The sequence below is a fragment of the Ctenopharyngodon idella genome, chromosome 4 (assembly GCF_019924925.1).
Source record: "Ctenopharyngodon idella isolate HZGC_01 chromosome 4, HZGC01, whole genome shotgun sequence".
Classification (NCBI taxonomy): Eukaryota; Metazoa; Chordata; class Actinopteri; order Cypriniformes; family Xenocyprididae; genus Ctenopharyngodon; species Ctenopharyngodon idella.
The window spans coordinates 7,978,304-7,991,926 of NC_067223.1; the positions used below are offsets into that span (position 1 = coordinate 7,978,304).

Sequence of the window (13,623 nt, forward strand, 5' to 3'; positions counted from 1 at the left end):
TTATAAGAATATAAAATCAGCATATTTGAATGATTTCATAAGGATCCTGTGACACTGAAGACTGGAGTAATGAAGCTGAAAATTCAGCTTTGCATCACAGGAATAAATTACATTGTAAAATATATTCAAATAGAAAACAGTTATTTTAAATTGTAATAATATTTCACAATATTACTGTTTTTACTGTGTATGTGATCAAATGAATCCAGCCTTGGAGAGCATGAGACTTCTTTCAAAAGAATCTTACAGACCCCAAATATAAAATTAACCTTTTTTTTAAAAAAAAACAACAACAAATGTCTGCCCCTTAAATGATGATATTTGAAATGGTGACACACCAGAAATAACATCATTTGTACCTGTTATAGTGCATGAAGGGAAGTCAAGTAAACAATCTCATTCCATTTTGCCAATTTTTACACAAATTTTAGAGTTAACTACATTTGCCAAACTCAATCATTCAACCCTGTTATATCCAAGAGTTACTGTTTCCATGTTACATATTTAGCATTATAACTACAAAGCAATATTTAGTCCCAAATTAGCTAGACTGACTTAGTTTGACAGACTATATTGGCAACCCTGTTATTTATTCAACCCTGTTACCCATTCTGTCATAGTTATTTGTACTTATTTGCCATGTAAATTTGATAGCTAGCTAGCTAGCTAAATAGATAGATAGATAGATTAGAAAAATTAGATAGAAGAAAAAATACTATAGTAATTTAAAGTAAATACTATAGTGTTTTTGAACCATACTATAGGAAATTGTAGTATACTGTATATATTATAGTATTTACAACACTTTGTTAATGAATGCTACAGCATACTGTAGTATTAACTATAGTGAACTGATAAACTGTAATAAATACTGTAGTTTAGTTTTTACTACAGTACACTGTAGTGTATTGTAATATAATATACCCTATAGTTGTAGAAAACAGTACAGTTGGATTAAGTAATTTGTTTATATTACTATAGCATATTACCACAGCAACTATAGAATTACCACTACAAATTAATAACTACTTTAGTATGGTTTAAAAACACTATAGTATTTACTATAAATTACTATAGCATTTTTCCATGTGGAAGATTAGATGGATGGATGGATGCATGCCGTGGGCGGGAGAGTGCTGAGGTTGCGCGAGGAGAATGTCCTGTGTTTTTTGGCAGCGTGACGTCATGATTGCTCCTCCAGCTGATGGGTTTCCTCTGCTCTGAGGGCATAAAAAGGTGAGAGACGGCTGCGGTCTGTCCTCTCTGTTTACCCACCGCTTTATGTCGTCTTTCCACCAGCTCACCGAAAGGCTATCTCATTTGCGTTGACTCTAAATGAGCAGCCTTCCCACCCAAGTCATCCTAACGATCTGAAGCGCCGCAAACAAACACACACACCGGCAGAGACGCATGAGGTCGGTGAGATATCTGCGGATGCTTTGCTCCTTGCACCTGTGCGTTATGTTGTCACTTGCATCTGTGCCTTTATTCGTCCTTTAGCAACTTATTTGCGTTCTCTGCGCGTGCATTTGGGTGGTGGCGCCCCGTCGAAGCCGTTTGGAGAGGATTATTCTGGAAAGCATCGGATAAATGCTTCAAAAGTTGCGTTTTACAGTATTGCAGTTGCTCTTTTTGAAATTCAAGTTATTGTAGCTTGATTTGGTGGTATGCTGGATGCATAACAATGCTTACGGACGCCAGAATTGCATTTGACGTTCTATTGAATATTTGTAAATGGCCGACAGTAAATGACTGTGGTTTTAATGTTACATAGTGATTTCCAGGGGTGATTCGTATTTTATTGTTGTATTTGTCGTTCTAGCATGTAAATGCCATGTCATGGTGAGCACTGGCGAATGTCCAGACACATGGGCAGAGTTTAGCCTATACAATTATCATACAGTATGTTCAAGCTATGCTTTCTGTGCCTTACTTTTCAATATATGTGTGCTGAGAATGAGATTTCCTTTTCAATATTTATTGTCATAAGGTTACTGAACTCCTTGCATGATAAACAAGGATTCATTCTATGGCCTTATATACATGATTTTAAAGGCAAAACAAGTTTGTGCAACACAGGCATGAAATGGCGTGATTACACATTAAAAGTTCACTTTAAAATCTTTTAAGAACATAAAAGTGAATAAGGAAATGAAAATGTAAAGAGAATTAAAGAGGTAGTTCATTAAAAATGAAGTCATTTTCATATTTTTATTTTAGTTAACTAAAACTATAGTATCTCAATGATACTAAAAAAATTTACTCAATCGGATTACTACTTTTGATGATTCAAATTATACACAATTAGGCTACGTGAAATAGCGGTCACATTGGTTGCCTTAAATTTAAGATTGGTCACCCCATTATGGTAATATCTATGTTGAGATCACATGACCCCGTATTATCAAACTCTATTGGTTGCAGAATAAGAAAACAAATATGCCTGCAAATAAACTTTTTGAGTTTGTGTGATGCTGCATTCTTACCAATAGGTGTCAGTATAAAGTTCATGACCACTGTGTTACTGACATGCAATGCTACTGGAAAAAAAAAAAAATAATATAAAGGTATATACTGCAGGTTATTCTGTAAGAAGTAATCTACTATTCCATTCTGAACATGGCAATGAACGAAAGAGTCTGTCTTTATTTCCACAATAAATAGTGTGACCTTTCTGTTAATTTCCCTCTTGTCTTTTAGAGAGACTAAGATCATGGTTCAACTGTCACCATCTCGGACTATAGAGACGTTGATCGTGGAGAAGGAGGATGGCCAGGGCAGCCCTAAATTTGAATCCCCTCGAGTGCTTACGGCCCTCCAGCTCGCCCTTAGCCCAGACATGACCACCTACTATGGCTATGAGAAGTACATTGAGGACGGCCTCATCTGCCTCAAGCACAAGATTCGTAACATTGAGAAAAAGAAGGTGCCTTATGTTATTTGGGCGAATGAGTTTTATTGTATTCAGGTGGAATTGGTGGTTTTGTTCGACTCGTCGAGCACCAGATGTCCTTCAGTTATGTCCGTGTGTGACTTTTGTCATAAAACAAAGCTTTTTGTTTCGTTTTACAGCTGAAACTGGAAAGCTACAATGAGAGGCTGAAAAAGGGGGACAAACTAAATCAAGACCAACTGGTAATTGTTCTTCATTATATGTGCTGTATTTTGGGAAATGGAGATTACTGATGTGTGGTAATGTTGTAGGAAGCTGTGGGGAAGTACGAGGAGGTTGTCCACAATCTTAAATTTGCCAAAGAGCTCCAGAAGACCATTGGTTCCCTCACACAAGATGTAAGGCTTTATGCATGCAAGTACAGGGCAGAATCGAATTGTGCTGAATGTTTCACTGGATCTTCTGATTTTCTCTGCCATAGTTGTTGAAGGCTCAGCGGAAAGTTGTCCGCCAAGAGAAGATCATGAGGATTGAACAAGAGAGGAAACGTCTGAGCTTGATTCTCCAGGTGCAATACGTCCTCAACAGTCTGAAGAGAGAGGACGTCCGGAGGAACTTCTGCAACACGAGACAACATTCCCGTTACTTGACCACACAGGACATGGAGAGCTTGCTGGATCTGGCATCATTATTGGGATGCAAACGAGACCATAGCATGAGGTTTGTGCTACATCTGATGCTGTCTTCAACTCAAGTGTTTTTGTGTTTTTGTATTTTGTTTGTACATGTTTGATTTTAAGTGCTAGTCAGTGTCATTTTTACATGGCTTTCTGGAATTTGATTCTGGTTGATCAAACATGACATTCTATGATCAAGTATATTTGTTGACTACTAAACTTTATAATTGGGGACTAATTTCCCACATTGCTTTGTCTGTTGTACCATTTTTAAAAAAGTTTAATGGGAAATATTGATTTTATGTGCTAGGTGCATAATAGTGGGATAATGTACAGTCAGCCGGCTAGTATCCAAAAAAAAAAAAAAAACTCCATCAGGATGATACAAGAACCCTCCTGATTTATTATGCAATAACTTGCTGACTGTATGTTGTCCCTATAACATGTCTAGCTGTGGGTTTTGGATATTTTTAATGCCATCACAGTATTGTATTTGGTGTCTTTTCAGCCTGTTGATGTGGCATTGTCTTCCTGTTGTGTTTCATGCTTTAGTTTAGAGGATCAGATGGAACAGGCTGCTATTGTTTACTGGGAGCTTCTGGAAGGGAATGAAAAACCAGTTGCTGGCTCGACATGTGAGTTTCTAGCTCAGTCTCTGATTGTCAAATTAATTTGATAGCTGTCTGTGTTATCTAATGAGCCAGGATGTTGTTGTTTTTTTTTCTTGTATAATTATGTAGGGTAACATATTGTAGACAAATATATAACAAAATATTGTTTAATCATTAATAATAGTAAATGTGGTGTTTTTGTTTATTTCAAGGGCATATTTTGCCATGTATGTGTAATTCAGCAAAAAGAACCCTTTATTTTTTGTTGATGAAGGGGGGGGTTTGATCCTAACTGATGGGGCTGTGAGGGTACAAAGTCAAAAACTGTTTTGAATGTTGACCGCTGTTGTTTCCTCAGATAAGCACATGAAGGATAAGCTACTTCAGTTAGTAGACTGTGGCTTTTTTGATCACATACCACTTCCTAAAGTTGACAGTCAAGAGAAGACTGAGGCTGTAAAGACTGACCCTCCACCTAGGCCTTGTGGCCTCTCCAGTGAGATTTTTCAGATTTAACCTCCAGCCATTCATAATTTAAGCAGCCATTCTTTTACTTTAATACATTTATATTTCTGTGTTTTAGCACTGGTGAAGCTGAGCTCAAAAGAAGTGCCTTCCAAAGAGGTAAAAACAAGTGACCATGATCTTCAGTGCTGTCTTCAATTCTGCAAACCGTGTTTTGGAGAAACACAAGCAGGTCAGTAACTTCTGAATGATGCCAGTTTCTTAACAGACGATACCTATCTGAAACGGACGTCGCTGAGCATAGACAGGATGACAACGCGTCGCCCCGTAGCTGGAAGGACGAGTTTTTGGCCATGAAGGAAAGGGAGCCACCAGACTCATGGGAAATGGAGTTTTCTGATCCTCCTGTATCCTCTCAGTCCCCCATACAGAAGCCATGGAAAGGGGCGGCAGGATTGATTCCTAAGACTACAGACATTGTGAAGAGACCCACGGTTGACCCTAAGGAGGTGAAAAAGTTGTCCAGTTGAAATTTGTATTTGTTTTTATTCATTTTTAATAATTTTTAACTGGTATGGTGATCCCTCTTGCTTAAATACAAAGGCAGCTATATATTTTCATGTATACAGACCCATTTATGCTAAAGAGAAATGGAAATAGTCAAAACAAATTAAATTTAGTAAATTGTGAAGTTTATTTTTGATGGACCCTCTTGTGGTCCCCTAGGACTCTGCAGACTGTAGTTTTAAAACCCTTTAAACATGTTGCTGCTTAAATGACTAATCTTGCATCTTGGCAATTAGCTCAGTTGGACAAGCATTTGATATGTAACAAGGTCCATTTTTCTCTTCACATGTGTTTTCTAGAAACGTCAAAGGAAGACCAAGGGGGAGCAGGACTCCAAATCGGTGCGTTATTTCCATCCATCATAAAATTTGTTTCAAAGCAGTTAAAGCATTATTTTTATGCTTTTATACTTTCAGGTTCCTGTTGCAGTAGAAGTCTTTGGCTCTCCATCTCCATTACCAAAAGACCCTGTTCAGCGTAAACAGCAACTGGAGACTCTGATGGACCAGATCTCTGGCTCTTTCAGCTTCATGCAGGCATGCATTTAAAAAGGGATTTGTAACAATACTTCATTCAATTTTCCTATTTTTGTTGAAACAAAGTGTTCAGAGACTTCCTCGATCTTCTATTTGCAGGAGTCTCTTCTGGATGGAGAAACTTCACCCGTAAACAGTCGAGCAAAGAGATGCCATCCATCTCCAGACTGCTCTACTCCTCTTGGTACACGAGCGCTCCATATGAAGTTACACAATAAGAAGAGAATGGTGTTAAACTGATATTGATAGTCTGTTTCTTTTAACGTGCAGCACAGAGGGAGCTGACAAAAAGCCCATCAGATATTCTGCCTCCATCCCAGCAGGTGCGCATGTTTGACTTTAATATGAGAGCTTATTTTTGTATAACAATAAAAAACATGAGGTCAGCATTCTCTGTGACCACCTAATATGACATGTTGTGGTCATAGAGCACTCCTTTACGAATCCTGCTGTCTGGAGAGGGTAAAGGCTGTCTGTCAAATGGAGATCGTTCTATAACTGGCTCTGACCTTGATCTACACCATGAAGATGAGCCACATGTAGGATTTTTTTTTTTTTTTTTTTGTGTGTGTGTGATGGTAGTTATTGAATGCAAGAAACCAAATAGTAGGCTCATAGTCTTAAATATGCTATAATGGTATCTGTTGTGTTTGTTAGAAGCAAAGTGAGGGCTTCACCTCTCCTCCATTGTACCGCAGGGGATCCTCAATCTCAGTCCCTTTAGAAAACCAAAGTACTGTACAGGTAAGAACTTGACAGACAAATAATTGTCTCGTTCATGCTATATATTGTTTAATCTCTGTAAAGTTTAGGAGCGCTGAGGATTTATTTAATTAAATGAGGTTTGAAGGTTTAAATATATGTCTAATTATGAAAAAATGAGATTCAATTTCAGATTTGCTACTCTACGCTTTAATGTTGTGGTGCCTAAATTCATTTGTAGTTTTTAAAAAGATTTGGCTAAATATAAGGTAATTATCTGTATCGGCAAGAGTTTTAAAGGGGACCTATTATGTCCCATTTTACAAGATGTAAAATAAGTCTCTGTCCTCAGAGTGTGTGAAGTTTTAGCTCAAAATACCCCACAGATAATTTTTTTTTATAGCATGTTAAAATTGCCACTTTTTGGGGGTGAGCAAAAACGCGCCATTTCAGAGTGCCCTTTAAATGCAAATGAGCTGCTGTGCTTGGCCTAAGGGGGCGGAGCTTCAAGAGCTGATTCTCTGGTGTCAGGAGTCAGTCAGGATGTGCTATAATGTCAGAAACTGCGAATATATGCTGCATGGAGATAGAACAGGTTTAGTTCAATTACGGTTATAACTTATATTGTTGTCTTCCACTATATTAGTACAAGCCTGTTGTACCGGACCCTGTCCGAATGATGGCCAAAACTTTACAGATGAGTTTTATGAAGTTTATTGTACTTCACACAAAAGATGAAGTGTCCGTTTTCACTCTAGAAAATTTCTGTAAGAGCTTAAAACAGTGCAAGTGTGCATTAAATTATTATCCATAAACTCTCTCTCCCTTGCATTATCATCAACATACACGGCGAATTACACGAACACTCATTACAACTAACAGTAAACAAATATATAAAGACCTTATGCCTTTTCGGGTGGTGCTTAATAAACTGGTAAACTTTATATCCGTAAATCAACTCCGATGAACTGTAATAAAGTGCTCTCACCTTCATTACTGCCATATCCAGTATCACTCTGGAGGCTGTAAGCTGGATCATGAACAGTTTACTGATCTATCGTTGAGTAACAAATTTTTAGCACAATCTCCGTTTTGTATTGTCCCTTTGTATTGACATTCGTTCACAAAGAAGTCCGGTGTGAAATGATTCGCGCAGACAAACGAATTTCGGTAGAGTTGAGGGAGCATTTTCTTTGAAAACAAAATTAATCCACCTCGTCTTCAGCAGCTCAGATTTAGGGAATAAATTGAGAGAGCTATGTGGATTAATCCATCCAGCTACAGAACACCTAAAACGCTTGGGAGGCATTCTCGTCAGTGCAGCAATGGCGGACTGTACAACTCGCTGTGAACTCGCTCAGTGTGGTTCTATGTTAAAACGGCAGTGTCTGTCAACATTTGTGGGTGGGGCCTGGGGCTAATGTGACATCACATTGCCAGGGCTTGTTCTGAGTATGATTTATGGGGATAAAAAAAAAAAAAAGTGGTTGGATTTTTATCATTATAGGGTGGTTGTGTACACACACTGCCAACACACATTTGTCCAAACACCATGCAAAAGTGAATTTTGCATAATAGGTCTCTAAGTTTAAATTCTAATTTGCAGCCTTGCAAGAAAGTGATTTTAAAAGTTTGTAACTTTGAGTTCTTGAGATTTTAGAATATTTTGTCACTGAGTGTTTACAAGTGGAAATTTTAATTTACTGGAGATGGCATGTGGTGCCGTGGAAATGACTTCTGTTAAACCGTATGTTTCGGATTGACTTTTTGTTTGTGTATGTGTTAGGCAGGAAAACAGCCGTTATGCAATGGAGTATCAACCTCTGTGTCTGAGCAGACATTTTCAACCCCACCTAGTCACCGATCCATCACTGCAGAAAATACTTTCCACAACATCCACTCTGTGAGCATAATGTGTTTGTCTCCATATGTCTCGGATGTCCCTAACATCAATTCCAGTTATTTAAATAATTTAAAACATTCTATCTGAAGCTGAGCTGGTTCGCATTAAGCACAAACCTCCCTCTCCTCATCAGGTGTTTAATGTAGCATCTTTGCCAATCAGTGAGAGCTCAGAAATGAAGTCAGATGAGAGTGGATTCTCGGAGTCCATGCAACTGAGTTACACGTCAGCCAAAACCCAGAGTTATTCCACCGCAAGCACCCAGACGCCACCTGAACTCAACCCACCTGAAGATGACCTACAGATTGGTAAAACATGACCTACAGATTGGTAAAACATGACCTACAGATTTGTGACACTCTCACTCAGACTCCCCTCTCACTCACTCCCACTCCCTCCCTCCCTCAGACTCACGCCCTCAGACTCACTCCCTCACTCCTTCAGACTCACTCCCACACTCAGACTCCCTCTGACTCACTCACTCCTTCAGAATCCTTCGGACACACCCCCTCCCTCACTCAGGACTCATGCCCTCCTTCAGACTCACTCATGCCCTCCTTCAGACTCACTCATTCCCTCCTTCAGACTCGCTCATTCCCTCCTTCGGACTCACTCAGACTCGCTCATTCGCTCCTTCGGACTCACTCAGACTCGCTCATTCGCTCCTTCGGACTCACTCAGACTCGCTCATTCGCTCCCTCGGACTCACTCAGACTCGCTCATTCGCTCCCTCGGACTCACTCAGACTCGCTCATTCCCTCCCTCGGACTCACTCAGACTCGCTCATTCCCTCCCTCGGACTCACTCAGACTCGCTCATTCCCTCCCTCGGACTCACTCAGACTCGCTCATTCCCTCCCTCGGACTCACTCAGACTCGCTCATTCCCTCCCTCGGACTCACTCAGACTCGCTCATTCCCTCCCTCGGACTCACTCAGACTCGCTCATTCCCTCCCTCGGACTCTCTGACAGATGTTGTATGCTATATGACTTTCAGATTTTAAATTCCTTATTGTAGGAGACATTTAGCCCCTAAAATGTATGCAAAACTTGACCCCTCACACTCCCAACTAATCTTTCATGGTTGGGATGGTGCTATAAAGTTTAACAGCCATAATTTTGCATCATTCTTGCAAAGAATCATATTCGTTCTCCTCCTTGCTCACTAATCATGCATGGTGTGTGTTTTTTTTTTTTTTTTTTTTTTTTTTTTTTTTGTTTTTTTTCCCCACAGAAGGCCAGTACCAGCTGGAGTGTCCGGTCAGTACAGGTGGTCATGTGTTCTCTACCCCTCAGCCACAGTCTCGTCTGAGTCAGTCCTGTTACCCCCGCGGTACAGCGAGAGGTATGACGCGTGCAGGCAGGGGTTTGGGTCACTCATACAGATCACCTGGTGGCTACAGAGGTACTTTCCTCTTCCTCGGTCTCTTTCACTCTGTTAGGCTTTCATCTTTAAATTCATATTTCATGCCGATCACATAATGTTGGTGTATTTCTGTTCTAATCTTTAACACAGAGCCAGTGCACGGAGTACTGTTGTTCTTGCACAAACTTTCAATAATAATCTAATCTATACTGTTATCTTTGCAATTTGGAGAAGACTTGGATTAATAGTGTAAAACTGGGTTTTTCTTTCCTTCTGACTGATTTGCAGGTGGTTATGAGGCCTACAGGGTGAATGTGCGTTCTCCAGGAGGGGGCTTCATTTCCCAGACCCACACGACACACAGAGACCCTGGATCTGCCCTTTATGTGTCTAGAGTAAGTTTGTTTTTAATGATTTAATTTACCTACTTTATTTGCATATTTGGTGTCATTCATTATTAGTCAAAAAAAAAAAAAAAAAAAAAAAAATCAATTAGTGTTTTAGGCATTATAAGTTAGGTTTACAATAATTTATTAGTTTTATATTAATATTGGTAATATATAAAACCAAATGGTATATTCACTGTTGTAGGCATTGTATTATATTTAAATATATATTTATTATAGGTTGTTTTTTTTGTTTTTGTTTTTTTTTTGTATTCTATAAACACACCAGTAAGTGTTAGTTGTTTTGTGCTGTAGGCATTATATATTATATACTTTCTTTAATTTTAGTTTTAATGTCACTTTAGTTATAATAGTATAAACAACAAAAATTGTGTTGTAGGCATGTGTGCATGTATGTGTGCTGTGAGTATTATAGGTCAGGTTTACTAATTTGTCAATAGTTACATAATGAATTTTATTTTCATTTTGTTTTATGCATTTTATATGTATGTATATGTGTATGTATGCTTTTGTTATATTAACAGGAAAACGGGTATCAGCAGAGCTTCAAACGAGGTGGAGGCACAGCAACTCAAAGGAGCAGTGGTATGAGCAATCACAAGCTACTGATACATTCATATTTTATAGAAGTATATTTAATACTGATACTACTTTTTAAAAATGTTCCCAGTTCAAAAGTTAAGATGTGAGGAATGTTTCATAATAGATCAAAATGATGGTCTGCCTTTGTCCCCCTTTTAAGCTGGTTGGAGTGACTCTTCTCAGGTGAGCAGCCCAGATCGAGAGGGTGCGTATCCGTTCGACTCAGGAATCAGTGACACTCTCTCCATCCCGCCAATGGAAGTGCCCATCACACCCCAGGGCACGCACACTCTGATGCCCGTACACTTGTACCCGCTCACCCAACTCCGTGTGGCTTTCTCTGCCGCCCGCACGGCCAACTTCGCCCCTGGCACTCTGGATCAGCCGATCGCCTTCGACCTGCTGCACACTAATCTCGGAGAAATGTTCGACACGACCACAGGCCGTTTCACCTGTCCCGCTCCTGGTGCTTATGTCTTTATCTTCCACATCCTGAAGCTGGCCATAAGCGTGCCCCTGTACATCAACCTCATGCGCAATGAAGAGGTGATGGTGTCTGCGTATGCCAACGACGGCGCTCCGGACCACGAGACCGCCAGCAATCACGCTGTCCTCCAGCTGTTCCAGGGCGACCAGGTGTGGCTGCGGCTTCACCGCGGCGCCATCTATGGCAGCAGCTGGAAGTACAGCACCTTCTCTGGTTTCCTGCTGTACCAGGACTGAACATTTCTCTCAAAATGGGCACAAAAAGGGAGGATGGGGCATTGTGGATGTTCTTGAAAGCTATTCTGCACTTTATTGCTCTTTCGGTTACGCATGGTGCAACAGCATGTATGAAAGATCATGTTCAATAGTACAAAAGTCAGTATCTAAAGCTAATATAAGATGTTTGCTGGTGAAAGTTTACATGGGTTTACCTGGGTTCTTTTTATTTAATTTTTTTTTTCTCCCCCCCCCCCACCAGTTATTTGAAAGTTTACCGTGTACTTGGGTGCACAGACCCATAACCCAAAGTAGCTGCATTTAGTGTGCGCTAAACTGAAATCCTAACATTCAGAAGAAGCGTGTTCTGGTGTTTGTTAAATGGCCCTGTATTCTCACCTGCTAATTTTAGATGATAGAGGGAGAGAGAGGTTTTTCAGCCATACAAAAGTCTGCAACATGGTGCCTTTGTTTTTTGGGGGGTTGTTGAACACATGCATTGCTTTGCAAGAATGGAGAGATTTTTTTTTTTTTTTTTTTTCTGGTAATACTTGACATGTTAAGCACTTTAAAAAAAGGACTTTGTGGCCTTGTTGGGGGTTTGGGTGTATGTGTGTTAATCCGTGTGTGTGTTTGTGACGTACTGTGAGTGAATCACTTGAACACTGACTCTGCCGAGAAGGCATTTAGGCCAAAATTGCTCCCTCTTGTGCCTGAAATAAAAATGTGCAGTTCACTTTTGTGATGGCTTCATTTGTTCAAGTAAAGTTGTGAAAATGCTGTTTAAGTTTGCAGTTGGTCTAGCTGTTTAAGTTGGTATCAATGCAGGTAGTATGGTTTGTTTATCTCGATTTAAACCAGTGTTAGCAGTAATTATGTTTGTTAATTAGGACTAATTTTGATCACCCGAAGTTGCTTACTGCACTCACTTTGCCAATAGTCACAAAGCTAAACTAAAACCCAACAGGTTTTCAGTTAAAATGTGAAAAATATTGGAGATGTTCATTATAGCTGATCTCAGACAGTATAAGTGGTATATTATGCTTGCATAAGTTTAGCTGCTGTTATGGGTGTGTTCAACTAAGTCCCTTTTAAACATTTACACACTCTGACTGTACCTCCAGGTCAGATTTATATCGATTTTTATATAGATGTCATTTATATTCTAGCTTAAAAACATAAGCGTATGTCATTTACGCCACATTAAATTATGTATTAAGTGCATTTTGTGATGGAAATGACGTTTTAAAATGATATTTGTTCAAAACAAGGTTTATGTATCCTAAATGCTAAATATTTTCACCTTCTGCATAATTTGATACAATTACAACATGATTGAAGATACAATATTTTGTTTCTGTTGTGTCTCTGACGTAAGAAGTTTGAAAACCCCTGATATGTCATGCAATCTCGAGGTTATTGCATGGTCTCTTTGAACATTGTTTTAAAGTGTTTTGAGATGAGCACAAGAGGTCGCTGTTGCTCTACTCGTTGATCACGTCTGTACTGTGCGTAATGGAAAAACGAATACATTCGTTCAGTAGGACTTCACGCGTCTCCCGCGAGAGCATCTACTCCGATAACTGCCATGGGCCATAAATGTCACAATGCACAAATGTTTACTTTCCACTTCTCCGCTTTAACAGCCTAATGTGCTTGTTCATTTTGCTTTCATTGAATGCCTTTTTAAGTGAATGTTTTTTCTCCCCGTGTATGTGTATTCAGGTTGTTCTTCTAGGCCTACTACTAATGGCTTTTAAGATAACGAATCATTTTAATTGTCATGAGATCATTGTTTGTGCCATGCTGACTGAGTTTTTACTATGGTAATGTTTATCTTTGTGGTCATGACAACTTGTACATTGGTCATTGGTACATTGTACGTTTCTCAGCAGTTTCTCGTTTGTCAGCTCAATTGAGTTGATCTAGAAAGACTCAATCTGTCTATTCCTACATGATGGAAGCACATCAAAATTCTGAGAGAGTGTCACTGGTGTTATAATCCCTAAACTGAAATTTAACCTCCTGCTGGTCTTCAGGGTAAGTCTGTCTGTGGTCGACCTGCCCAGACTTGTTCATATAATACCCTCCCCTACTTAAACCCAGTTTTACCCCCCTGTATTAGGTCATGTCCCATATAATCCCACCGCCGCTCCTCCTCACATTGCGTTCTGCGAGGTCCCGGGATGGCTGGAATGGTCAGCTGTCTTCTT

At 39.5% G+C, this 13,623-nt stretch overlaps 1 protein-coding gene across 4 annotated transcripts; it reads left to right on the forward strand.

Moving 5' to 3' along the window:
• Window positions 1-1,133: 1,133 nt before the first annotated feature.
• caprin2 (caprin family member 2) lies at window positions 1,134-12,146 on the forward strand. Of its 4 annotated transcripts, none has more exons than XM_051892209.1 (21): window positions 1,134-1,236; window positions 2,701-2,926; window positions 3,073-3,135; window positions 3,205-3,291; window positions 3,375-3,613; window positions 4,123-4,205; window positions 4,540-4,677; window positions 4,765-4,805; window positions 4,904-5,155; window positions 5,513-5,554; window positions 5,630-5,749; window positions 5,849-5,933; window positions 6,020-6,072; window positions 6,178-6,288; window positions 6,410-6,493; window positions 8,238-8,354; window positions 8,488-8,662; window positions 9,588-9,758; window positions 10,008-10,114; window positions 10,651-10,711; window positions 10,869-12,146. In XM_051892209.1, exons 1-21 carry the CDS (start codon window positions 1,205-1,207, stop codon window positions 11,429-11,431), a joined length of 2,850 nt encoding a protein of 949 aa, XP_051748169.1. In that variant the 5' UTR covers window positions 1,134-1,204; the 3' UTR covers window positions 11,432-12,146. The 4 variants fall into 4 exon arrangements, with proteins under 4 accessions (XP_051748169.1, XP_051748168.1, XP_051748171.1 ...); XM_051892208.1 differs by having other exon boundaries at window positions 1,135-1,236; window positions 6,407-6,493; XM_051892211.1 differs by having other exon boundaries at window positions 1,137-1,236; window positions 6,407-6,493; window positions 9,588-9,698.
• Window positions 12,147-13,623: the final 1,477 nt, after the last annotated feature.